At 34.2% G+C, this 26,201-nt stretch overlaps 4 protein-coding genes across 11 annotated transcripts; 3 read left to right on the top strand and 1 right to left on the bottom strand.

The window, feature by feature from the left end:
* Positions 1-533: 533 nt before the first annotated feature.
* LOC135694290 (uncharacterized) lies at positions 534-26,201 on the bottom strand. 7 transcript variants are annotated; one of them, XM_089115399.1, is made up of 6 exons: positions 24,999-25,136; positions 24,114-24,160; positions 13,862-13,924; positions 7,288-7,388; positions 6,403-6,449; positions 534-744 (listed from the first exon to the last, which is right to left on the bottom strand). In XM_089115399.1, the coding sequence occupies exons 1-6, from the start codon at positions 25,054-25,056 to the stop codon at positions 704-706; spliced, it is 357 nt and encodes a 118-aa protein (XP_088971525.1). In that variant the 5' UTR covers positions 25,057-25,136; the 3' UTR covers positions 534-703. The 7 variants fall into 7 exon arrangements, 6 of the variants coding, with proteins under 6 accessions (XP_088971525.1, XP_088971521.1, XP_088971523.1 ...); XM_089115395.1 differs by lacking the exon at positions 534-744 and adding an exon at positions 3,348-3,937 and having other exon boundaries at positions 24,999-26,201; XM_089115400.1 differs by lacking the exon at positions 534-744 and adding an exon at positions 4,827-5,064.
* Positions 1,196-3,442, top strand: LOC148957412 (uncharacterized). Of its 2 annotated transcripts, XM_089115407.1 has the most exons (3): positions 1,196-1,327; positions 1,447-1,876; positions 2,267-3,442. In XM_089115407.1, the coding sequence occupies exons 1-3, from the start codon at positions 1,200-1,202 to the stop codon at positions 2,270-2,272; spliced, it is 564 nt and encodes a 187-aa protein (XP_088971533.1). In that variant the 5' UTR covers positions 1,196-1,199; the 3' UTR covers positions 2,273-3,442. The 2 variants fall into 2 exon arrangements, with proteins under 2 accessions (XP_088971533.1, XP_088971532.1); XM_089115406.1 differs by having other exon boundaries at positions 1,447-3,442.
* On the top strand, positions 13,921-16,623 carry LOC135684097 (uncharacterized). Its single transcript, XM_065199501.2, has 2 exons — positions 13,921-14,507; positions 14,627-16,623. Exons 1-2 carry the CDS (start codon positions 14,380-14,382, stop codon positions 15,693-15,695), a joined length of 1,197 nt encoding a protein of 398 aa, XP_065055573.2. The 5' UTR covers positions 13,921-14,379; the 3' UTR covers positions 15,696-16,623.
* Positions 18,007-21,297, top strand: LOC148957411 (uncharacterized). The gene has a single exon (XM_089115401.1). It carries the CDS (start codon positions 18,488-18,490, stop codon positions 19,784-19,786), a length of 1,299 nt encoding a protein of 432 aa, XP_088971527.1. The 5' UTR covers positions 18,007-18,487; the 3' UTR covers positions 19,787-21,297.

The raw sequence follows: 26,201 nt of genomic DNA, 5'->3' as shown, positions 1-26,201 counted from the left end.
GAATTGCATTTATGTCTTCTCTCCAAGGTTCATATAAAAACTTTAATCTATTTACGAACTTTCGAACAGAACATTGTGTAGGAACCGCTTCTATTTGGAATCCCAAACGACCGTGATTTTTAAGCATGTGTTTGTTACACAACATCAAAGAACTAAACTCCAACGGACAATGTTCGCATTTAAAAGATTGTTTACAATGTCTTTCTTGATGAAGAAACAAATCCTTCTTTCGCAAAAAACCATAACCGCAAAAATTACAACAATTCTCCGAATGTTCCTTCGCTATATGGCTACGAAGTTTGTATTTTGATCTAAATTCACACTGACATAAATCGCATTGAAGTGGATTAGTATGAACTTGTGTCTTGTGCTTTCTTAAACTACCAATCTTACGAAAAACTTTACCACAAATATCACAAACATGTTCCTCGTTGTTTTCGTGATAAATTGTTCGATGTAAAGTCAAAGAACGAACAGTCGGAAAAGATTCGTCACAATAACGACAATGAAAATTCCTCTCATGGTATAATCTCTTATGCTTCGTCAACGTATTCTGTGTTTTTAAAACACTAGAACATAAATCACAAGAAAAGTGCTTCTCTTTAACATGTATATCATAAGACTTATTATCAGGAAATTCTAACGAACATATTTTACAAAAAACCATATTCGTAAAAGTACCTTGTATGATGAACCAATCTCTTTATCTCTTATGAACCTTTGCTCTGGCCCAAGACGCTCTGACTGAATTGAAAAAAGCTCTCGCTTTTATAGCTAGATCGAAGTATTGTATGCTAATTTCAAACTATTTTTAAAAAAGAGACGTCATTATTACTGAACAAAAAAAATTGAAGTTTTTTCATATTCAAAGCTAAAAAAAAAATCTAAGTTATTCCTTATTTAAAAATTAAAGTTTTTTCAAAAACCAAAATTTGAAGTTCCTTCGAACAACTTCAAATAAAAAACTTGAAGTTTTTTATAAATTTGAAGTTTTTTTCTTATTTGACTTTAAACAATAGACGCTTCTCAATAACCAATCATATGAATGACATTTTAAGATTTAAAATATTAGCCAATAGTAAAGCTCCACATTTAACATCGTTGCGTAATATGTCAATCATTTATAAAACCACTTAACCAACTCCCGAATTCACAAACTGTCACACCAACGATCGTAATTTTGAAAGAAGTCGAAAAAAATGACGAACGAAGCATCAAAAACGAACAATCAAGCATTCGAAGTAAAAAAAGCTATCGATTCAGCCTTTACGGACGACGAAGAAGATTTAATTCCGTTATCTTTATTGTCCAAAAGACTACTGACATCGTGAGTATATTTCTTTTCTTTTTACTCTTTTTTAAACTGTTCATTTAGTTTAATTAACTTACACATCTTTTAAAAACACTTTTCAAATTTTTTTTATTAAACTTCAATTTTTCATTTAGACGCTCAAATAAAAGAACATCAACGTCGGAAGACGAATCATCACCCAAAAAGAAATGCGAAGGTTCTGTAACTGTAAATCATGCAGAAATATCAAAAGAGTTCAATCGACTAAAAGAGCTGCTAGAACCTTCATTCCCTTTAATGCCATCAATTCGACCACTCGTCGCTCCAGATATGGATACAGACACTGAAACAACGCTCACGGCAAACGAATCAGCAACAGAAGTAGAAAACTTCAACGAATCTACACCAAAACCAACCAAAGTTACTCCAACAGCCCGAAAATCCTTTCCCGCAGCACGAAGTCCACCTACTCCACTAGCGTTCGAGCCGCAAACGCCACCTATTTCAGAACCTGATACAGAACCTCAACAAGAAAGACCAACCCTGAACATCTTTAACTTCAATTTATCTGACGATGTTCCGACTGTGAGTAGAGATTTACCTAACTTCCCTTTTAACATTCGACAAAATGACCGTTTTTTTGAGACTTTACAGCAAATTGGCTTAGCTATTGATAATCTAAAAGATTTTCATTATCTCCTTCTTCTGACGATCATCTTTTTGCTACCTTTTTACCACATTTGACTAATCGACTCGAACCTTTAATGCTGAAATTAACTGGACAGAAATTTGGTATATTTACCAACTTGAAACAACTTTCAATATACTTAATCGATCATTTTATTTTCGACATTCTGAACATTTGCAAATATCTTTTGACGGATCAACTAACAAAATACGAAAACAACGCTGCTCGACTAAAACACCTTAGATCTACTATTAATATTAACTACATTACCAACCCTAATAACCCAGATTTGATTGCCGAATACAAACGGAGAAGAGCTACACAAATTCAAAACGGCAGTTCAATAAGAGAAATGATGCACACAGTTAACAATGTCACTTCATTAAAAAGAAGTATCATACATGAAGACCCGTTGTTCGATTGTCACGATGCAATAAGAGTAACACTATTGTGCGCAATAGATGAAATCATGTCAAAAACTGCCATGACTGACGCTGAGAAAATCAAAGACATTTTTATTAATACAGTTATGTAAAACCAACTATATATGAACATTTTAACTAAGTAGATTAGTAACTACATTTTTTATTATTGAAGTAACTTTTCTTTATATAAACTTGAAGGCGTTGTAAGAATTGTGATCATTTTGTCTCTATCTTCAATATACTCAACATTTTTTTGCAACAAATCTAAAGCAGTAAAATTTTCGAAATTTCTCAAACTTTCATTCAAAAGTGAATCGCCATAAGAATGAAGTAAACTAACAACAGTTATACAATCATCGTATACTGCCAGATGCAAAACTGACTCTTTTCGATAATTTTGCTTGTTTAAATTGCAGCCACATTCAACCAAAAATTGAATTACTTTGCATTTTCTTTTACGAACAGCAATCATTATAGGAGTTTCGTGATTTATATTTTCTGCTTCAATATCGGCTCCATTTTTTATAAGATGTTTTAATAACCACCTATGTTCCATCCAAGTAGAAACATCCGTTTCTTCAATATTTGGAATTATTCGATGTAGAACAGTATTTCCATACTTATCGCGTTCATTTAAACATGTTGGATCATCTTTTACCATATATATAATTTTATCCAATTGTGAAAGTTTTTTATCAGAAACCAATTTTAACAATTCTGTCAACTCTCCCTTATGTTGAAGCTTTTCCTCAAAATACTGTATTGAGAACTCGTCTTCATCTTTCTTTTCAGAAAAACTCAAAAAAGAACCCATAATTTTAAACTTCAACTTTTTTTTATAAAACTTCAACTAACCTTCAATTTTTTAAAACTTCAAATTTATACTCAATTAATAAAAAATTGAAGTTATTTTAACTTAAATACCAGTCCAACAAAAATTAAATCAAAGTTGTGAAATATTATTTTTTAAATATATAACCATATCTTTAAGAATATATAAGTTATCTTTGTCGGCTTTAGAAACTTCAATTTCCTTTTGAGAACATTTCTTCTCCAAATCTTCTTTCATTTTTACTGCAAGTTGTAACGCTGTTAAATGTTGGTTGTTTTTCTTCAGAGGATCAACATTAGAACAAGAACTTTCAGAACGTCTCAAAAAATCGCACCAATTGCCAACAGCATAAAAACCATGCAAATGTAAAGAGATTACAGCTTTGTGCAAAACACTATTTCCGTCGTAATCACAAATAGACAAATCCACCTCTTTGCGAAAAAGATAAGAAGTTAGCAATATTTGCCCCTTCTTTATGGCAATCATTACAGGAGTTTCTCCAACGTTATTTTGCACATTTAAATCCGCATTATTTCTTATAAAAATTTGAAAGAAATATTCCAAAGTTCCCCAATCTTCTTTGTCTTCGTCCCAATATTCACAAACTTTATGCAACAATGTATCTCCTTGTTCATCTCGCTGCATCAAAACTTCCACATTGTCGCGAACTCTCATATTTATGAACAAACGTAATCTCCAATCTAAAAAAGGAGAAATTCTTCTGTCAAAAAGTTCGAAGATATTTCTTTTACTCTTACAGTACCTTTGAAGACCTTCAGTCGGAAAATACAAATCAGGATACTCAAGTTTGTCGTTCGTCTTTTCAGCCATCTCAAGTTTGTTGTTCGTCTTTTCAGTCATCTCAAGAAAAACTAAAAAAAAAACCTTACGGACGATCTTTTATACAATTTTGACTCTGCGGAGCAGCCTACCACGTGGTCTTATACAAGACCCTACGCAGGAGCGCTAGGTTTAATATGCAACAGGTGGAACCCTAGTATACACTACTCTCCAGAAGATAGATTTTCCATCCCAACACCAATTGCACATGCGAAACTTTGCTTTATAGTTCCTAGAGTTTTCTCTATCTTCTTTTTCGCATATGATATGCGTCTATGTTTTGGCATGCCATGGGTTTTTACTGGGGATGCACCTATAGCCATAAGACTATCATTGAGAGCGTCCCTATTTTGTTCTTGAGTAAAGGAGCTATCCAGTTCACCAATGTCCTTATCCTCGAATGACTTTGAATCAACTTCTATCGTAAGGCCAGTTTCTTTCAGTGTTGCTGTGGCTCTGTCAAAACACTTTCTACACAACTTCCAACCAGGCACTGACTCAATATTATGCTCAGCAAGTTGCCTTGCTAGCAATAGTGATATTTTATGGCCACCCTTCACCAACTTGGTATGAACATTGAATATGTTGCAGCACTTTGTATGTTGGCTTTCAAATGCAGAACCCTACTTAGCTTCATTATGAAAGCAAATATGTTTCACCTCATCTGCGCCCCTTAATCCAGCTCAATATAATAAAACACTACACACCTCAGGATCTAACTCAGACATAATTTTCATTCCATTCTTCCGAACAAAATGTGTTTTATGACATTCTTCTTTCAAGTGAATACCAAAATCGCATTTTTCCATTGTCAACTCAGATAAAAAAGTCTGAACTTCTTAAACGACACAGAAAACTAAAGTTGACAATTCAGAGTCTCAGTAATTCCATCAAGCAGTGAAGACATACCAGGAAAAACAACCCATTAAGAACTTCCTGCAGCAGTGCTTTAGCAATAGTGTCAAGGAAACAGATGATTATCAGCTTCCTGAATAACAAATTAAGGTGTCATCAAGGGCTATTCGAATATACTTCAACAAAGCGGGGGTGTGAACACAAGGAAATTATTGAATTTGAAGGCAAATAATAAAGAGCTCAAGAATGATGCAGATTGAAAAAAACGGGGGAAGTTCTAGCGATAGTGACAGCGATAGAAGAGGTTCTGTACAGTTTTTTCCCAAATGTTTTAAATTACATTTGATAGCAGGTCAGAAGTAGGGGAGGGGGAGAGGGGGCTGACAGATAAAAAAGGTAGCAAAACACACCCTTCCACACTTCCTTTGAAAGTATTACCTTTGCAAATCTAAAATTGGCAGAATATATGATATAAGCCCTGAATATAACAAAATAGCACCAGAAAAGTGGAAATATAAATGAAACTTAAAATAAAATCTAAAGGAATCCAAGTTAGAAGAGCAATCCTGCCTCGTGTCATATATTAAACCAATTTCTAAGCAATTGAAGAAAGATATAAATTATAAAAGAATGAAAACCCAATGGTATGTTTAATATGAGGATTATTCCAGTCTTTGTACTTCAACATGAGATTATACTTCAACATACAAACGATAGTATGCTGTTAAGTCTGTCAGCTTTGATAAGGTTCTGATTAAAGACTTTGTAGTTTAAAATCAAACCAAATATCTGTGTATTCAATAACTTTTTAAAGCATAATAACTTTGACCCAGAAAACAAGTTCTGTGAATATTGTCATGTGATGTGCATTGATTAATCATATGCAAACAATGAAAATGACAATTCGCTAAAAATTACATGTTTTCCATATTTGAATATTTTAAAAAATGTGCAAAGGCAATTGATAGATCACCTATTTTTAGATTCCCCAACTCATATAGATTCAAAATATGTACAAGTTAATCCAAAAAGAGGTCATAGACATCAACATTTTTAGCACTTTGCATGTAGTGGTTTTTGGTGTTTTCGCAGCATATAAAAACGGTTTTCAGCATAGGATAAATGTATTTTCACACAAAGCAGAGTGATTCTGACCACATATTTGAATTCTACAGCTTTAATCACCTCTAGTCACCAAATTTCAGCAGATTATGACAGAAATTTATAACACAGTTACCATTTAAACATTCACTGCACAGAAATTTTAAGCTGTAACGGTTCACTATTTACACTGAAACCTAGTCAACTTCAAATACCCATATTTCCTAAACGGTTTGTCATTTTAAGATGAAATTTTGAATTGCTTTATATCATACTCATATCTCCATTTGTGACAAAAATCAGCAAGACTTGAGAAAGTGGGTTACAAAAGTTGGAAAAATCTGATGATTTGATATGGAATGACTCATACCATTGATTTCTGTAGCTGAAAGGACAGGCATGTTGATCTTCTTTTGACTTGAAAAAGAAAAAAAGAATGTATAAGCATTGACAGCTGGATCTCTAACTTTTAAAGATATATTATAAAGAAAATAAGTACTATATTCCCCACAAACATTACTGCTGTCGTCTTAAATTTGAGGATCAAAATATCTAATTGTTTGACTAGTTTTAAACCTTTTTGCATCCTCTCTAGCTTGTTTCAAAGTACTCGCAGTCATATGTTTGACAGCTGATCTAATGTTAAAATCGTATAAAACGAAATAATAATATAGTGTTCTAACAAGATGTTGAAATTCGGAAAAATAATTTATTGGGTTTTCTTTCGTAAGAATCGAAAAATATGACATTCCAAGTCTATCACAGTATAAAGCTTGCCAATGTAATCCACCATTTTGATGGTCACCAGTATTTAGAAAAAACCCAATTGGGAAACTTTTATCATTTATTATCTTGTAAAAATGTTGTTATGAAGAAGGTTTTTATTGACTGAAATTGTGTAATATTTGTATACAGTCATCTTCTGCAAACCCGCCTCCATATTCTTTTTCTAGATCAGGTGTTGAAGAAAGATATTTCAATATTTGAATAATCTCTATTTGCAACGCATACTATTTACTGTGTGAGATTACTGCTTAGTGAGTTTGTCAAAGATTCATCCAAAAGTGGAACATTATATAAAGATGCGAATAATTTACTGTCCTCAATCTTTTCACAATCAGTCATAAATGATTCATATTTATCAGTCCATTTTGGACTTGGAAGAGGTGTCAAACACATCATTTTGACGTCTCGTAAATATTCTAGTAGTTGTATTTTTAACAAAAACGTGTTACGAGTAATAACTTCTAACAACCTTTCAATAGATAACGTTTCATCTTCAAGTTCTTCTCGAGAATCGAATCCATAACCATCCTTCACCATAGATGATAGTGACAACTTCGCCATTACATCGAACTACAGTAAAAGTTTTAGTAACAATGCTGGTTTTTCTGAACATCAAAGCAGCAACATGGTGACTCTCATGCACAATTTTTCAAGAGGGTTGAAAGGCAAATGCTTTTTCTAAGAAAATAGTGAAAAGAAAACTAAATACAATTCAAAATATCTTCTAGTTACTATCCAGTGTCATACTATGTTTTATCATTATTATTTCTTGTGAGACTATTGCTAGAAAATGAAGCATTTTGTATAAAATGCTGGTATCTAACAACATCACAATCAATTAATGTGTGTATAATCGAGATAAGCTGATTAATTATTGAATCACTGGGATGAAAACCAGATTATTTTCCTTCACTGGCTTTCTGGGTCAAGTTTTGTATGACAAATAATAACTGTGTACATTTATAAACCATAATTAGAAAACACATACATGATCAAACAAATTTTTCTCTAGAATATTCGCTGCCCTTCGGCAGCCTCCTCAGTAAGAATCGAGTTAGACTCTTGCATTCTACTAAAGGTCGTTGTTTTTCGGCTCCATTGATTTGCTGCTTCAAATTTTATTTCTTTGTTGCGTAGACTGTTTGAATTACACCATTCTTCATTGCTGCTTAGTTCCTAGTTTAATTCTTTAATAAATACAGCCTATGTTACTTGTGTAGCATTGCATCATTGCCACAAGGCGCAAGTATTTTAATTGTTTATTTTGCTGTGGTGTTTTTCTTCAACGTGCTTGTGGAAAATTGAGGTTTTGTCGCCTGCCTCATATTTAGTTAAATGTTTGTTTATTCTTTTTCCTATGCTTCTCGCCGTTTCACCAATCATTATTTTCTTGTTTGGTACACCCTTGGCATTTCATTCGGTAGACAACACCTTACAGTTAACACCCGAGTCCAGTTGGCATACTTTGCATTTGTCCTAATTGCATGTTGGTTTTCGAAACGGATAAGATTTAGCCAGTGATTTAGCCAATTTTTCCCGCTAATATACCTAATTCTTCAACTGCATGGCCTTGTGATAACGTACAAAATGCTGGAGATGAAAAGAAATCTTACAATGTCTGCATTATTCAGTGCAAAGAAAAGCAAACTCCAAAAAAAGATGCAACATATTCAAGCGCGTCGAGTCCTTCGTAGGCCACGATCGACCTGGGTTGCCAATGGCCGTACAGACCATTGGCCGTAAAGATGTGCCAGAATACTGCTGGAAGAAGAATTTTCGTATGTCAAGAATTTCGTTCATGAGCCTGGCTGATGAACTGAGACCTTCTATTGGGCCTAGAAATGGCAGCCCAAACTATCGAGGTCTCACAACTGACAAAAAGCTGGCAATCACCTTATCTCAATTACCTCAAAGAAACAAGCTCTCTATGGATGACTGCTAACACTTTTGGGATACATCAATGCACAGTTTAAAAGACAGTTTATTGTGTTTGTTCTGCAATTTGCATAAATTTAGGACCAAAATATTTACATTTGCCTAGAGATATGTGACATTAAGTTTCAGAATTCGAACTGAAATTTGGCATGATTCAGGCATTTGGGTGCATAGATGGGACCCATATTCCTATGAAGAGACCTATAAGAAACTCCCAAGACTATTTCAACTATAAACAGTTCTTCTCATTAAACATCCAAGCAGTTAGTGATGCTAATGGCCAGTTTGTCAATGTCGAGTGCAAGTGGCCTGGATCAGTTCATGATGCCAAGGTTTTTGCCAATTCAGATATCAACGTGAAACTTTACAGAGCTCAGCTTCCCCTGAAGTTTAGCACTGTTCTTCCTGGATTCGAGGCAGTCCCAGACGATCTTATTGGTGATAAAGCTTATCCCTTAACCCCTTTCTGCATGAAAGAGTACCAAACTTGTGCAAGCAATGAAGACGTTTTATTCAATACCATGCTCAGGTTCGCAAGAAACCAAATAGAATGTGCCTTTGGACGCTTCAAGGCCAGGTGGAGATTTCTAACTCGTATTGTGGATATTAGGGTGGAAATGGTGCCCACAGTTGTTTTATACTTCACAATTATTGTGAAAGGAATGGAAACTGCATCGGTGAGGATGAAATTCAGTCTTAAGTACTTAGAAATCAAATAGAAGAAAGGTGGTTACCCAACACTCCTAATCCAGTATACTAAAGCAATAATGCTGAAGGGGAATATGTTCCATCAATTCTAAAGAACTATGTTAAACAAAATTTTTAACTCATCTGCCAAATCTTTCATATAATCTCCAATGTCTTCATATTTAATATTCGCGTGTTTGATGATCGGTGCAAAATCCTCAAAGTGCTTTTTCAAATGCTCCGGACAATGAATATCACAAACAACAATTCCGTTGATTTGTCCCGCGACTAACATATCCTTCACATATTCAGTTGGTACATAGTCACTTTCAGTATCGGAATAAAATTTCATCTTATCTTCATACGATCTCTTTTCGTCTACAAAATCTTTGTATCCACACACGTTATTCCTATAATGATCTCGTATTTTACACTCCATTATTAAAGTTACTTTCAAATTTCGAGACTTTTCTAAAAAAGTTTTTCTAATTTTGTCTATTTTTCGAATTTGTACAGCATTCATAACAACCATTTTTTTTGTTGCTTTATCCCAACGATTGAACGTAACATAGTCGTATTTATTACATCTTTCGCAAGCGTGATAATAGCAGCCTTGAAACTCAAAAACACGTCTTTCTCCCTTTAAATAACCGTCCACATAAATACATTTCGGAGGTTCTATTCCAATATCATTTATAGTATATAATTCTTTCAGTATTTCTTGCTCATATTTAGTAAAAACGATTTTATGATTTCTGAGAATTATATTTTCGGTGTAAATCTCTTTCTGTATAAAATCAAAATAGTCTTCTTCTGTTTGACTTTGTACTTTCGAACTAGTAACTTTCCTTTTCCTTTCTGTCATCAACAGATCACTTTGGAATGTGTGACTTGTGTAATTATAAGTAAAATCGGTACTCTTTCGAATTAAAAAATTTGGAATACCAGGATTAAGGTACAATGACGGTTTTCCGACAAACTGTCCTTCGCCAAGGCACCACAAGTAAAGTGAATTCGAATCATATCCAACAATATACGGATGCTTTTTACTATTCTCCCTTGTAAAAATTATCGACTGCCCGCCAACTTCCAATTGTTTTACTATATTAATTATTTCCATGTCATTTAAATAATACATCGAGCCTTTGTACATATAACGCGATAAAATCTTCTTCGCTAAACCAGGTAACGAAATACCGTTCGCAAACATGTCCACATGATTATCTCTCAATTCCTTTGCATAATTTTGGATAGCTTTAGCAAACGGGACAACATCCATAAGATTGTAAAAACGCAATAAATCCTTCAACGTTTTAAAACCCAATTCACGCCATTTTTTTTTAATCATTTCGTATTGTTCAAGTCCGGATAATGGTAAATTTGCATCGACTTTTCTAACTTCTTCTGGAGTTGTATTTAGAAGCATTTTTTTAACTTTGTAATTTTTTTCCAAATAGGTGAGATACTCTTCCTCTAACACATTCCCCTGTTTCAACGTGCTATAAAACGATTCATAAGGAGGGAGACAAGTTTCTTTTAATACATCATAACTTGACATGTATTCGTATGGGAAAAAAAACTTTTCCATTTTAAATTCTGCAGCAAAAGACTGTATAAAATTTCGTAAACTAAATCCTGGCGCTAAAAATTGCATCAAATCTAACAATTTGAACCGTCCGTGTTGGATTCTTACGCTCATTTCTATATATTTGTTCTGCTTTTTTATTACGAATAAATCTTTCCCATTTGTCTTTTGATTATTGATATCTTCAATGTTGCTAAAATTTAATCCTTTTTCTTTTAAAACTTGTATTAACTCCTTCTTTATTAACGGAATATCATACGCGCTACTGTTGAACCCAAAAACAGGAAGTGTAGATATATAATCCAAAAATCTTTTAAACATGCGAATTTGCGGTGTATAACATTCAATCAACGTCATTGGATCTTTACCGATCTTTTCCATTATTTCCATTTCTTTCGACATTGTAACCAAATCATCATCCGACATATTTTTTTCTTTTAAAGTAGAGCTCACACTTACAAATCCGTTAAAAAAACTCCCCTCACCTTCTTCCTCCTCATCGTCAATCGCGCTTATAAAGTCATCATTGTGGAGATAATTTAGCTCCTCAGTAGTAAATTTAATAAGTATCTTTCTTTCGGCAAAATATCTCTTTATATATAAAATAATTTCTCTATATCTACAAAATTCCATTTCTTTATTTAATTTCACCAATTCTTCCAGATCATCGACGAAAAAATTTATCAATTCTCTCGGATTTTCAGATATGCTCTATGTCGTAACAAACTTTTCATCCACGTAAAATTCTGTCCGCATACCAGACAACTAATATTGTCCATCAAAAGTCTTTTCTTAATAACCAAATAATAATGCTGATTAAACAAAATCAAGTTAATATTCATTTTCTTCTCGAAAATAAGTCTGTTCGAAGATTTTGACAATAAAGCCATTTTCACTCTACCTTTCGAAACCTTAGGAATAAAAACCATGATCTTACACTTAAACAAAAACTCCATAGCAGGCATGACTTTAACAGATACACCTTGGAATATTTGTTATGTTAATATTTGTTCTGGAGTAAGCTTGTACACTTCAGCATACATCCTAAATAGTTCAGCCGTTTTATCTTCAATTAGCGTTTTTATATGAGTATTTTTGCCTTTCCGCATTATCAAATTCTCCAATTTTATTTTCTTATCAACTAATAGTAATGAAACAGCTATCATCCTGAAAAAACATTTATTATCATTTACGACTCCACCAACATTTCTTTGCAGGTCCCTTTTTAATCCTTTAAATATTTTGTTTGTTCTTAATCCCGCTTTTAAAAAAGAACGTATTTTTGTTAAATCCTTTTCTGTTTCAGAATCTTTAAAATCTGATTTTTCAACATTTTCTTGAACATCACAATCGCTTTCGTTTTCGTCTAAATCGTCACCATCATCCTCATCTTCAGCTTCTAATAAAAGAAAATCATTCTTTTCGATATCGCTTTCATCTTCGAAATCTTCGTCATCATCTTCATCATCCGAACTCTCGTCTTCGCTACTCCGACCTCCCAAATCGTCCATTTTGTCGTCGTTCATTTTAAATATTGATATTTTCATATTTGTTATTCGTAAAATATGCACTCGATACGAATAAAACATTCTCCGAACCAAGTCGAAATAGTTTTGTTTATATAAATCTTCGATAACAGAATCTGCGTCATTTTTGTTTTTTATAACGAAAAGATTCGGAACTTGATGAAGAATATCTTTATTTTGCGGTGTTCTAGTTAAATGTTCATCAACATACCAATGTCTTACAGTCGTTTTTTCTGTATCCAAAAGCATAAAACCGAACGCAATTCCCATTTTGTAAGGTAGTTGATGTACGGCTGCGTTATATACATCATGTATCGAATTTTCCAAAAACTGCCTAAACTGAACGTTTTCAACATATGGAATATTTATTTTTATTATGTCTCCGTTTTCTGATTTATGAGAATGTAACATAATTTCCGATGCATTGTCTAAATAAGCCTGTTTTACCATATCGCGCCATACCGATCGTACCTTTTTGACAGCGTTCGTTAATATATCTTCCTGCCCTTTTTCTTCGTTATGTTTAGAACTAGACGCCTTCCCTTCACCCAATAAATCACCACTCGTATCATACAATTCCATTAATTTAACTTCTTTATTTACAGCATTTAAAAAAAAATGCTCCTCATGAATTGCATTTATGTCTTCTCTCCAAGGTTCATATAAAAACTTTAATCTATTTACGAACTTTCGAACAGAACATTGTGTAGGAACCGCTTCTATTTGGAATCCCAAACGACCGTGATTTTTAAGCATGTGTTTGTTACACAACATCAAAGAACTAAACTCCAACGGACAATGTTCGCATTTAAAAGATTGTTTACAATGTCTTTCTTGATGAAGAAACAAATCCTTCTTTCGCAAAAAACCATAACCGCAAAAATTACAACAATTCTCCGAATGTTCCTTCGCTATATGGCTACGAAGTTTGTATTTTGATCTAAATTCACACTGACATAAATCGCATTGAAGTGGATTAGTATGAACTTGTGTCTTGTGCTTTCTTAAACTACCAATCTTACGAAAAACTTTACCGCAAATATCACAAACATGTTCCTCGTTGTTTTCGTGATAAATTGTTCGATGTAAAGTCAAAGAACGAACAGTCGGAAAAGATTCGTCACAATAACGACAATGAAAATTCCTCTCATGGTATAATCTCTTATGCTTCGTCAACGTATTCTGTGTTTTTAAAACACTAGAACATAAATCACAAGAAAAGTGCTTCTCTTTAACATGTATATCATAAGACTTATTATCAGGAAATTCTAACGAACATATTTTACAAAAAACCATATTCGTAAAAGTACCTTGTATGATGAACCAATCTCTTTATCTCTTATGAACCTTTGCTCTGGCCCAAGACGCTCTGACTGAATTGAAAAAAGCTCTCGCTTTTATAGCTAGATCGAAGTATTGTATGCTAATTTCAAACTATTTTTAAAAAAGAGACGTCATTATTACTGAACAAAAAAAATTGAAGTTTTTTCATATTCAAAGCTAAAAAAAAAATCTAAGTTATTCCTTATTTAAAAATTAAAGTTTTTTCAAAAACCAAAATTTGAAGTTCCTTCGAACAACTTCAAATAAAAAACTTGAAGTTTTTTATAAATTTGAAGTTTTTTTCTTATTTGACTTTAAACAATAGACGCTTCTCAATAACCAATCATATGAATGACATTTTAAGATTTAAAATATTAGCCAATAGTAAAGCTCCACATTTAACATCGTTGCGTAATATGTCAATCATTTATAAAACCACTTAACCAACTCCCGAATTCACAAACTGTCACACCAACGATCGTAATTTTGAAAGAAGTCGAAAAAAATGACGAACGAAGCATCAAAAACGAACAATCAAGCATTCGAAGTAAAAAAAGCTATCGATTCAGCCTTTACGGACGACGAAGAAGATTTAATTCCGTTATCTTTATTGTCCAAAAGACTACTGACATCGTGAGTATATTTCTTTTCTTTTTACTCTTTTTTAAACTGTTCATTTAGTTTAATTAACTTACACATCTTTTAAAAACACTTTTCAAATTTTTTTTATTAAACTTCAATTTTTCATTTAGACGCTCAAATAAAAGAACATCAACGTCGGAAGACGAATCATCACCCAAAAAGAAATGCGAAGGTTCTGTAACTGTAAATCATGCAGAAATATCAAAAGAGTTCAATCGACTAAAAGAGCTGCTAGAACCTTCATTCCCTTTAATGCCATCAATTCGACCACTCGTCGCTCCAGATATGGATACAGACACTGAAACAACGCTCACGGCAAACGAATCAGCAACAGAAGTAGAAAACTTCAACGAATCTACACCAAAACCAACCAAAGTTACTCCAACAGCCCGAAAATCCTTTCCCGCAGCACGAAGTCCACCTACTCCACTAGCGTTCGAGCCGCAAACGCCACCTATTTCAGAACCTGATACAGAACCTCAACAAGAAAGACCAACCCTGAACATCTTTAACTTCAATTTATCTGACGATGTTCCGACTGTGAGTAGAGATTTACCTAACTTCCCTTTTAACATTCGACAAAATGACCGTTTTTTTGAGACTTTACAGCAAATTGGCTTAGCTATTGATAATCTAAAAGATTTTTCATTATCTCCTTCTTCTGACGATCATCTTTTTGCTACCTTTTTACCACATTTGACTAATCGACTCGAACCTTTAATGCTGAAATTAACTGGACAGAAATTTGGTATATTTACCAACTTGAAACAACTTTCAATATACTTAATCGATCATTTTATTTTCGACATTCTGAACATTTGCAAATATCTTTTGACGGATCAACTAACAAAATACGAAAACAACGCTGCTCGACTAAAACACCTTAGATCTACTATTAATATTAACTACATTACCAACCCTAATAACCCAGATTTGATTGCCGAATACAAACGGAGAAGAGCTACACAAATTCAAAACGGCAGTTCAATAAGAGAAATGATGCACACAGTTAACAATGTCACTTCATTAAAAAGAAGTATCATACATGAAGACCCGTTGTTCGATTGTCACGATGCAATAAGAGTAACACTATTGTGCGCAATAGATGAAATCATGTCAAAAACTGCCATGACTGACGCTGAGAAAATCAAAGACATTTTTATTAATACAGTTATGTAAAACCAACTATATATGAACATTTTAACTAAGTAGATTAGTAACTACATTTTTTATTATTGAAGTAACTTTTCTTTATATAAACTTGAAGGCGTTGTAAGAATTGTGATCATTTTGTCTCTATCTTCAATATACTCAACATTTTTTTGCAACAAATCTAAAGCAGTAAAATTTTCGAAATTTCTCAAACTTTCATTCAAAAGTGAATCGCCATAAGAATGAAGTAAACTAACAACAGTTATACAATCATCGTATACTGCCAGATGCAAAACTGACTCTTTTCGATAATTTTGCTTGTTTAAATTGCAGCGACATTCAACCAAAAATTGAATTACTTTGCATTTTCTTTTACGAACAGCAATCATTATAGGAGTTTCGTGATTTATATTTTCTGCTTCAATATCGGCTCCATTTTTTATAAGATGTTTTAATAACCATCTATGTTCCATCCAAGTAGAAACATCCGTTTCTTCAATATTTGGAATTATTCGATGTAGAACAGTATTTCCATACTTATCGCGTTCATTTAAACATGTTGGATCATCTTTTACCATATATATAATTTTATCCAATTGTGAAAGTTTTTTATCAGAAACCAATTTTAACAATTCTGTCAACTCTCCCTTATGTTGAAGCTTTTCCTCAAAATACTGTATTGAGAACTCGTCTTCATCTTTCTTTTCAGAAAAACTCAAAAAAGAACCCATAATTTTAAACTTCAACTTTTTTTTATAAAACTTCAACTAACCTTCAATTTTTTAAAACTTCAAATTTATACTCAATTAATAAAAAATTGAAGTTATTTTAACTTAAATACCAGTCCAACAAAAATTAAATCAAAGTTGTGAAATATTATTTTTTAAATATATAACCATATCTTTAAGAATATATAAGTTATCTTTGTCGGCTTTAGAAACTTCAATTTCCTTTTGAGAACATTTCTTCTCCAAATCTTCTTTCATTTTTACTGCAAGTTGTAACGCTGTTAAATGTTGGTTGTTTTTCTTCAGAGGATCAACATTAGAACAAGAACTTTCAGAACGTCTCAAAAAATCGCACCAATTGCCAACAGCATAAAAACCATGCAAATGTAAAGAGATTACAGCTTTGTGCAAAACACTATTTCCGTCGTAATCGCAAATAGACAAATCCACCTCTTTGCGAAAAAGATAAGAAGTTAGCAATATTTGCCCCTTCTTTATGGCAATCATTACAGGAGTTTCTCCAACGTTATTTTGCACATTTAAATCCGCATTATTTCTTATAAAAATTTGAAAGAAATATTCCAAAGTTCCCCAATCTTCTTTGTCTTCGTCCCAATATTCACAAACTTTATGCAACAATGTATCTCCTTGTTCATCTCGCTGCATCAAAACTTCCACATTGTCGCGAACTCTCATATTTATGAACAAACGTAATCTCCAATCTAAAAAAGGAGAAATTCTTCTGTCAAAAAGTTCGAAGATATTTCTTTTACTCTTACAGTACCTTTGAAGACCTTCAGTCGGAAAATACAAATCAGGATACTCAAGTTTGTCGTTCGTCTTTTCAGCCATCTCAAGTTTGTTGTTCGTCTTTTCAGTCATCTCAAGAAAAACTAAAAAAAAAAACCTTACGGACGATCTTTTATACAATTTTGCCTCTGCGGAGCAGCCTACCACGTGGTCTTATACAAGACCCTACGCAGGAGCGCTAGGTTTAATATGCAACAGGTGGAACCCTAGTATACACTACTCTCCAGAAGATAGATTTTCCATCCCAACACCAATTGCACATGCGAAACTTTGCTTTATAGTTCCTAGAGTTTTCTCTATCTTCTTTTTCGCATATGATATGCGTCTATGTTTTGGCATGCCATGGGTTTTTACTGGGGATGCACCTATAGCCATAAGACTATCATTGAGAGCGTCCCTATTTTGTTCTTGAGTAAAGGAGCTATCCAGTTCACCAATGTCCTTATCCTCGAATGACTTTGAATCAACTTCTATCGTAAGGCCAGTTTCTTTCAGTGTTGCTGTGGCTCTGTCAAAACACTTTCTACACAACTTCCAACCAGGCACTGACTCAATATTATGCTCAGCAAGTTGCCTTGCTAGCAATAGTGATATTTTATGGCCACCCTTCACCAACTTGGTATGAACATTGAATATGTTGCAGCACTTTGTATGTTGGCTTTCAAATGCAGAACCCTACTTACAATCCTTGCCAAAAGTCTTGGTACACCAAGCTAAAATTTCGCATAAATTCAGTAGCATCCCCCTCTCCCCCTTGAAACAATGTTGAATAACAACAGTTTCAAAGCTTGAAATTCGTCCAATGTCAGTTTATCAGCTAGGGTAAGTAATAGTCTTTTCAGCCAACATTGTTTTTGGGGGGAGGGGGGATATATCTGTATCTTACAGCCGGAAACCTTTATTTCTTCAAAATCTTTCATTGGTCACAGGGTGTTCCAAGGACTTTTGTCAAGGATTGTCTGACAAATATTTTTGAAGCAGTGCATTTGAGATCAAGCAATTAGTTCCAATCTGAGGTTTTCCATGCCGCTGATTTCAGTGGTGGTGTTTTTTTTTCAATATCTAGTCCACTTCATAACATAATTGTCTATCTACTCTAAAAATATTGGTTTCATACGTAAAATAAAGCAAAATTAGAAATTATTTGTATTCTGAAAATTTGTTGCATCTACCTAAAGAAGGGAGGTCACTTTTTGAAACCGAGGCCAATTTGGTTGACGGTTGAGGGAGTAAAAGTTGAAATTCTTTAATTATGATTACATATGTCTTCAGATAGTCAAAATGGCTAACTCCAGTAGCAACGCAGATCCTCAAAAAATTGGGGGCAGAGACGTAAGAAAAGTTTATCTGATAACATACAGTAGCGCTAACACTGAAGTTTATGATAGAGAAAAATTCTCTGATATGATCGTGAAATGTTTTGAGGCAGTAACGACAGCAAAAATTTCCCAATGGGCATGTTGCATGGAGCAGCACAAAGTAAACGGCTACCATTTCCACATGTGCATTTTGTTGGACAAATTACAGAGATGGCTAAAAGTGAAAAATTATGTCCAACAAAAGTATGGTATTGTCATTAATTTTTCTGGTCACACAGGCTATCATACAGCATTCAATTATGTTGTCAAGGAGGATAGTAGTTTCATTACCAGCAGCAATCACCCTGAAACTGTTTCTTCTCCAAAAACGAGCAAGGCAACAAGGAAAAAAGCTGCAAAAAACCCTTCAAAGGAAAAGAAGCTGAAGTCAAAGCGTCTTTCAAACTTTGATGTCGCCAATATTATAGTTGAAAATAAGCTGCGATCGCGTTTAGATGTTCTTGTTCGGGCTAAGTCCAGTTTTGAAAAGGGTGACAGAAGGTTGTACGAGTTTGTCCTGAACAGAGGCGATAAAAAGCTGAATGATCTTCTGGACACCGTATGGGAGTTGGAGACTGCCAAGGAGAAGCAAGAAAGGGCTTCTATGTCTAGAATAGACATCCTTAAGGAGCAGCTTAGCGTTGGGTGCACCTGTGAAGGCCAGTGGCTCGAGTGTGCTCTCCAAATCCTTGACAAAAATTGCATCGATAGGTCTGTGTTTGCAAATGCCATTGTCAAACTGCTTGTTATGGGTCGTGGCAAGGGCCGTAATATTTACATTACTGGCCCCGCCAACTGTGGCAAGACTTTCATCTTAGACCCCCTTAGAGTGGTGTACGATAGCTTTCTGTCCCCAGCTACTTGCTCGTATGCATGGCTTGGAGTTGAGAACAAGGAGGTTATATTCCTCAACGATTTTCGTTGGTCTCCCGTTATACTTCCTTGGGCTGACATGCTGCTGTTGCTTGAAGGCCATGTGGTACATTTTGCTGCACCCAAAACCAACTACAGCAAGGACATCGAGTTCACGAGGGACACTCCAGTGTTTGCTACTGCCAAGGCCCCCATCTCCTTTATCAAAGGCTCGGTAATGGATGATCGTGAAACAGAAATGATGTCTGTTCGCTGGCGCATATTTACGTTCAGGCATCAGTTTTCTTTGGAAGAGCAGAAGACAGTCTCCCCATGTGGCCATTGTTTTGCAAAAATGCTCTTGGAATAACAATGATTTCCAGACGCTCCTTCCTAGAGAAGCTGCCCCGTACAAAGCGAAATGGTACTCGGGCAGCCAAACGACAACGGTTTACCATTGCATTTCCCCCTTGAATTTCTTGTTTATATGACAGTTTTAAAATAATTCCCCGAAAAAAGTGGTACACTATGATGTACATTCTAAAGACAAAAAAAAACCATTCTCGCGTTTGCCTATTCGAGTGTAATTGAAAGAAATCACCACGGTTTACCATTTTCCATCTAAGAACAGGAACAGTTAAGATTCATTTTTTTCAAAAATGGTAAACCGTGAACATTTTTGGCTAAATCTCAAAATTTATCAATCCAGTTTCGTAGAAACTTATCAGCCTTGTGGTACGTTGTAATGTACCTCCTTTGCGGAAACTACCGAAATATACCTGCAACCTGTTATTTTTTATAAGCTTTTTTAAAATGGTAAACCGTGATGGTAAACCGTGGCCAAGAGCATTTTTCCAATCCAATTCAACTCTATCACTTTTTATTACGTAAGCAATGGACGTTATCCAGAACTTTGAACAACAATACTAATTAGTCAGTTATAAAGGGCTTTTTGAAAATTTTTGCTGATAAACAATAAGCAATAAATTCAGATGAACTGCTAGTATGAGTATTTTAAAATAATCTTCAAACACGCAGCTTACGGAGGAGCTGCCAAACACTACAGAGAAACAAATCCATAGAGAACAAAAGCAATTTCAAAGCTGCAGTTCAAATTTTATGATACATAAGTTAGAAACTTTCATACAAAAAAACACTTTTAAGTTTTTTTGAATTAGTATTTAGTTCTATATCCATCATTTATGGCTAGAGTGCTCAAACGATCATGCATGCTTCGAATAGTTCTATCTATAACAGTTACATCAAAGTCACTAAATGCCTGCAAAACTCTTCCTTTAAAAGTCTGAAAGTCCTCTTTCACGATTTTTCCTCTCAACGCCTCCTGTCGCAAATTACATTTTATAATATTAAATAAATTTTCAATAGGATTCAAGTCCGGTGATCTTGCTGGTATCTCAACAAGTTCAGCACCCACTTCTTCTAAAGCATCGCTTGCCAATTTGCTCCTTTGACTGGGGTCATTGTCCATAACGAATAACAGTTTTTCCTTCTTTTTCATCGCTGCACATTCTCTGAGAGTGCTGTCCAATGTCTCATGCACAAATTTTGCGAACCACCGGGCGTTCATCTTCTCGTACTCCTCCGCAACAACAACCCCTGCCGAATAGGAAACACCAACCAACAAATGTAGTGTACGCCCTCCAGGCAAGTTCTTCGATCCTTTACTTGTAAACACAAGGCCCTCTTTTTTTGTTCTCCACACTCGTCCCCTTGGGCACAAAGCGTCGTTATACGGATTTTGTTTGTGATGGAATGAAACTCCGTCCAGATACATCAAAACATCGTCCGTCCAAAAATTTCTGTCATGTTTCTTTAAAGCATCCCTGGCATATGATACTCTCTTCCTCCTATCCTTAGCTGACAGTATACCCTTCTTTCTAGGATTCAGAAACCTATATCCAGTATCATGCAGAGCTCTTACCAAAGTCCTGTAGCTAACATGTGTGATCTGGCATTCCTTTGCTACATCCATCACTCTGACGTTTCCATTTGTTTCTCGCATCTTCTTGAAAGTCCTAAGAAACCTTGCCTTGTCTCTTTTGCTCATCAGTGGTGGTCTACCTGTCCTCTTATTCTCTTGTTTAGTTGAAGGCCCCTCCTTACAAATACGGACCACACTTGAAACAGAAATCTTGCAATGTTCCGCTATTTTTCGAAACGACAAAGACCTTCCCTTTCGCAAGTAGCAAGCCAACGCTCTCTCTCTGTCGCTAATTTTGCTATGAAACACCATGTTTGTTAAAGAGCAACTCAACAACTGCTTTTGATACTATAGTCAATTTCGTTTTTATTTCTTAGCTTATCGTTTAATTATACAACACCGACACAGTGAGAAACAGGAAGGTTTCCGCCATTGACATTCCAAAAATTCTATCTTGGAGACATTTTCACACGTACATGTGCTTTGAACAGCAATTGCAATACTTAATTTTCCTGTTTTTCATCTTTTGTTTTTTCCCTTGCAAGTCTGGTGAATTTTCAATATCTAATTTCGAAAAAAACAGAGCAGAATTTGAAGAATTCAAGTAAACAAGTGAATAATAATCATAATATCTCTAAAATTCGAAAAATAGCTAAATTAGGCCAATTCCATTTTAAATATCAAATTTTTTTCGACGCCAATGAAATCAGCGCTACCAAGAACCCCTACCCCCATAACATTGATTTTCATGCAACTAACGGTTTAAAAAAAAGCGCTCAGACAATCCTTGCCAAAAGTCTTGGTACACCAAGCTAAAATTTCGCATAAATTCAGTAGCATCCCCCTCTCCCCCTTGAAACAATGTTGAATAACAACAGTTTCAAAGCTTGAAATTCGTCCAATGTCAGTTTATCAGCTAGGGTAAGTAATAGTCTTTTCAGCCAACATTGTTTTTGGGGGGAGGGGGGATATATCTGTATCTTACAGCCGGAAACCTTTATTTCTTCAAAATCTTTCATTGGTCACAGGGTGTTCCAAGGACTTTTGTCAAGGATTGTAGCTTCATTATGAAAGCAAATATGTTTCACCTCATCTGCGCCCCTTAATCCAGCTCAATATAATAAAACACTACACACCTCAGGATCTAGCTCAGACATAATTTTCATTCCATTCTTCCGAACAAAATGTGTTTTATGACATTCTTCTTTCAAGTGAATACCAAAATCGCATTTTTCCATTGTCAACTCAGATAAAAAAGTCTGAACTTCTTAAACGACACAGAAAACTAAAGTTGACAATTCAGAGTCTCAGTAATTCCATCAAGCAGTGAAGACATACCAGGAAAAACAACCCATTAAGAACTTCCTGCAGCAGTGCTTTAGCAATAGTGTCAAGGAAACAGATGATTATCAGCTTCCTGAATAACCAATTAAGGTGTCATCAAGGGCTATTCGAATATACTTCAACAAAGCGGGGGTGTGAACACAAGGAAATTATTGAATTTGAAGGCAAATAATAAAGAGCTCAAGAATGATGCAGATTGAAAAAAACGGGGGAAGTTCTAGCGATAGTGACAGCGATAGAAGAGGTTCTGTACAGTTTTTTCCCAAATGTTTTAAATTACATTTGATAGCAGGTCAGAAGTAGGGGAGGGGGAGAGGGGGCTGACAGATAAAAAAGGTAGCAAAACACACCCTTCCACACTTCCTTTGAAAGTATTACCTTTGCAAATCTAAAATTGGCAGAATATATGATATAAGCCCTGAATATAACAAAATAGCACCAGAAAAGTGGAAATATAAATGAAACTTAAAATAAAATCTAAAGGAATCCAAGTTAGAAGAGCAATCCTGCCTCGTGTCATATATTAAACCAATTTCTAAGCAATTGAAGAAAGATATAAATTATAAAAGAATGAAAACCCAATGGTATGTTTAATATGAGGATTATTCCAGTCTTTGTACTTCAACATGAGATTATACTTCAACATACAAACGATAGTATGCTGTTAAGTCTGTCAGCTTTGATAAGGTTCTGATTAAAGACTATGTAGTTTAAAATCAAACCAAATATCTGTGTATTCAATAACTTTTTAAAGCATAATAACTTTGACCCAGAAAACAAGTTCTGTGAATATTGTCATGTGATGTGCATTGATTAATCATATGCAAACAATGAAAATGACAATTCGCTAAAAATTACATGTTTTCCATATTTGAATATTTTAAAAAATGTGCAAAGGCAATTGATAGATCACCTATTTTTAGATTCCCCAACTCATATAGATTCAAAATATGTACAAGTTAATCCAAAAAGAGGTCATAGACATCAACATTTTTAGCACTTTGCATGTAGTGGTTTTTGGTGTTTTCGCAGCATATAAAAACGGTTTTCAGCATAGGATAAATGTATTTTCACACAAAGCAGAGTGATTCTGACCACATATTTGAATTCTACAGCTTTAATCACCTCTAGTCACCAAATTTCAGCAGATTATGACAGAAATTTATAACACAGTTACCATTTAAACATTCACTGCACAGAAATTTTAAGCTGTAACGGTTCACTATTTACACTGAAACCTAGTCAACTTCAAATACCCATATTTCCTAAACGGTTTGTCATTTTAAGATGAAATTTTGAATTGCTTTATATCATACTCATATCTCCATTTGTGACAAAAATCAGCAAGACTTGAGAAAGTGGGTTACAAAAGTTGGAAAAATCTGATGATTTGATATGGAATGACTCATACCATTGATTTCTGTAGCTGAAAGGACAGGCATGTTGATCTTCTTTTGACTTGAAAAAGAAAAAAAGAATGTATAAGCATTGACAGCTGGATCTCTAACTTTTAAAGATATATTATAAAGAAAATAAGTACTATATTCCCCACAAACATTACTGCTGTCGTCTTAAATTTGAGGATCAAAATATCTAATTGTTTGACTAGTTTTAAACCTTTTTGCATCCTCTCTAGCTTGTTTCAAAGTACTCGCAGTCATATGTTTGACAGCTGATCTAATGTTAAAATCGTATAAAACGAAATAATAATATAGTGTTCTAACAAGATGTTGAAATTCGGAAAAATAATTTATTGGGTTTTCTTTCGTAAGAATCGAAAAATATGACATTCCAAGTCTATCACAGTATAAAGCTTGCCAATGTAATCCACCATTTTGATGGTCACCAGTATTTAGAAAAAACCCAATTGGGAAACTTTTATCATTTATTATCTTGTAAAAATGTTGTTATGAAGAAGGTTTTTATTGACTGAAATTGTGTAATATTTGTATACAGTCATCTTCTGCAAACCCGCCTCCATATTCTTTTTCTAGATCAGGTGTTGAAGAAAGATATTTCAATATTTGAATAATCTCTATTTGCAACGCATACTATTTACTGTGTGAGATTACTGCTTAGTGAGTTTGTCAAAGATTCATCCAAAAGTGGAACATTATATAAAGATGCGAATAATTTACTGTCCTCAATCTTTTCACAATCAGTCATAAATGATTCATATTTATCAGTCCATTTTGGACTTGGAAGAGGTGTCAAACACATCATTTTGACGTCTCGTAAATATTCTAGTAGTTGTATTTTTAACAAAAACGTGTTACGAGTAATAACTTCTAACAACCTTTCAATAGATAACGTTTCATCTTCAAGTTCTTCTCGAGAATCGAATCCATAACCATCCTTCACCATAGATGATAGTGACAACTTCGCCATTACATCGAACTACAGTAAAAGTTTTAGTAACAATGCTGGTTTTTCTGAACATCAAAGCAGCAACATGGTGACTCTCATGCACAATTTTTCAAGAGGGTTGAAAGGCAAATGCTTTTTCTAAGAAAATAGTGAAAAGAAAACTAAATACAATTCAAAATATCTTCTAGTTACTATCCAGTGTCATACTATGTTTTATCATTATTATTTCTTGTGAGACTATTGCTAGAAAATGAAGCATTTTGTATAAAATGCTGGTATCTAACAACATCACAATCAATTAATGTGTGTATAATCGAGATAAGCTGATTAATTATTGAATCACTGGGATGAAAACCAGATTATTTTCCTTCACTGGCTTTCTGGGTCAAGTTTTGTATGACAAATAATAACTGTGTACATTTATAAACCATAATTAGAAAACACATACATGATCAAACAAATTTTTCTCTAGAATATTCGCTGCCCTTCGGCAGCCTCCTCAGTAAGAATCGAGTTAGACTCTTGCATTCTACTAAAGGTCGTTGTTTTTCGGCTCCATTGATTTGCTGCATCAAATTTTATTTCTTTGTTGCGTAGACTGTTTGAATCACACCATTCTTCATTGCTGCTTAGTTCCTAGTTTAATTCTTTAATAAATACAGCCTATGTTACTTGTGTAGCATTGCATCATTGCCACAAGGCGCAAGTATTTTAATTGTTTATTTTGCTGTGGTGTTTTTCTTCAACGTGCTTGTGGAAAATTGAGGTTTTGTCGCCTGCCTCATATTTAGTTAAATGTTTGTTTATTCTTTTTCCTATGCTTCTCGCCGTTTCACCAATCATTATTTTCTTGTTTGGTACACCCTTGGCATTTCATTCGGTAGACAACACCTTACAGTTAACACCCGAGTCCAGTTGGCATACTTTGCATTTGTCCTAATTGCATGTTGGTTTTCGAAACGGATAAGATTTAGCCAGTGATTTAGCCAATTTTTCCCGCTAATATACCTAATTCTTCAACTGCATGGCCTTGTGATAACGTACAAAATGCTGGAGATGAAAAGAAATCTTACAATGTCTGCATTATTCAGTGCAAAGAAAAGCAAACTCCAAAAAAAGATGCAACATATTC

Source organism: Rhopilema esculentum, unplaced genomic scaffold, assembly GCF_057945365.1.
Source record: "Rhopilema esculentum isolate cy_ngs unplaced genomic scaffold, ASM5794536v1 HiC_scaffold_29, whole genome shotgun sequence".
NCBI lineage: Eukaryota > Metazoa > Cnidaria > Scyphozoa > Rhizostomeae > Rhizostomatidae > Rhopilema > Rhopilema esculentum.
The sequence above is the reverse complement of the archived record's forward strand: the minus strand, read 5'-3'. Positions and strand labels throughout refer to the sequence as shown.

What these genes read in the sequence shown, in the direction of transcription:
- LOC148957412 (XM_089115406.1), top strand. Translation starts at nt 1,200, where the DNA reads ATGACGAACGAAGCATCAAAAACGAACAATCAAGCATTCGAAGTAAAA. An exon ending in TCCAAAAGACTACTGACATC is followed by an intron (nt 1,328 to 1,446) that starts GTGAGTATATTT and finishes TTTTTCATTTAG; the next exon opens with ACGCTCAAATAAAAGAACAT.
- LOC135694290 (XM_089115394.1), bottom strand. Translation starts at nt 13,847, where the DNA reads ATGGTTTTTTGTAAAATATGTTCGTTAGAATTTCCTGATAATAAGTCT.
- LOC135684097 (XM_065199501.2), top strand. Translation starts at nt 14,380, where the DNA reads ATGACGAACGAAGCATCAAAAACGAACAATCAAGCATTCGAAGTAAAA. An exon ending in TCCAAAAGACTACTGACATC is followed by an intron (nt 14,508 to 14,626) that starts GTGAGTATATTT and finishes TTTTTCATTTAG; the next exon opens with ACGCTCAAATAAAAGAACAT.
- LOC148957411 (XM_089115401.1), top strand. Translation starts at nt 18,488, where the DNA reads ATGGCTAACTCCAGTAGCAACGCAGATCCTCAAAAAATTGGGGGCAGA.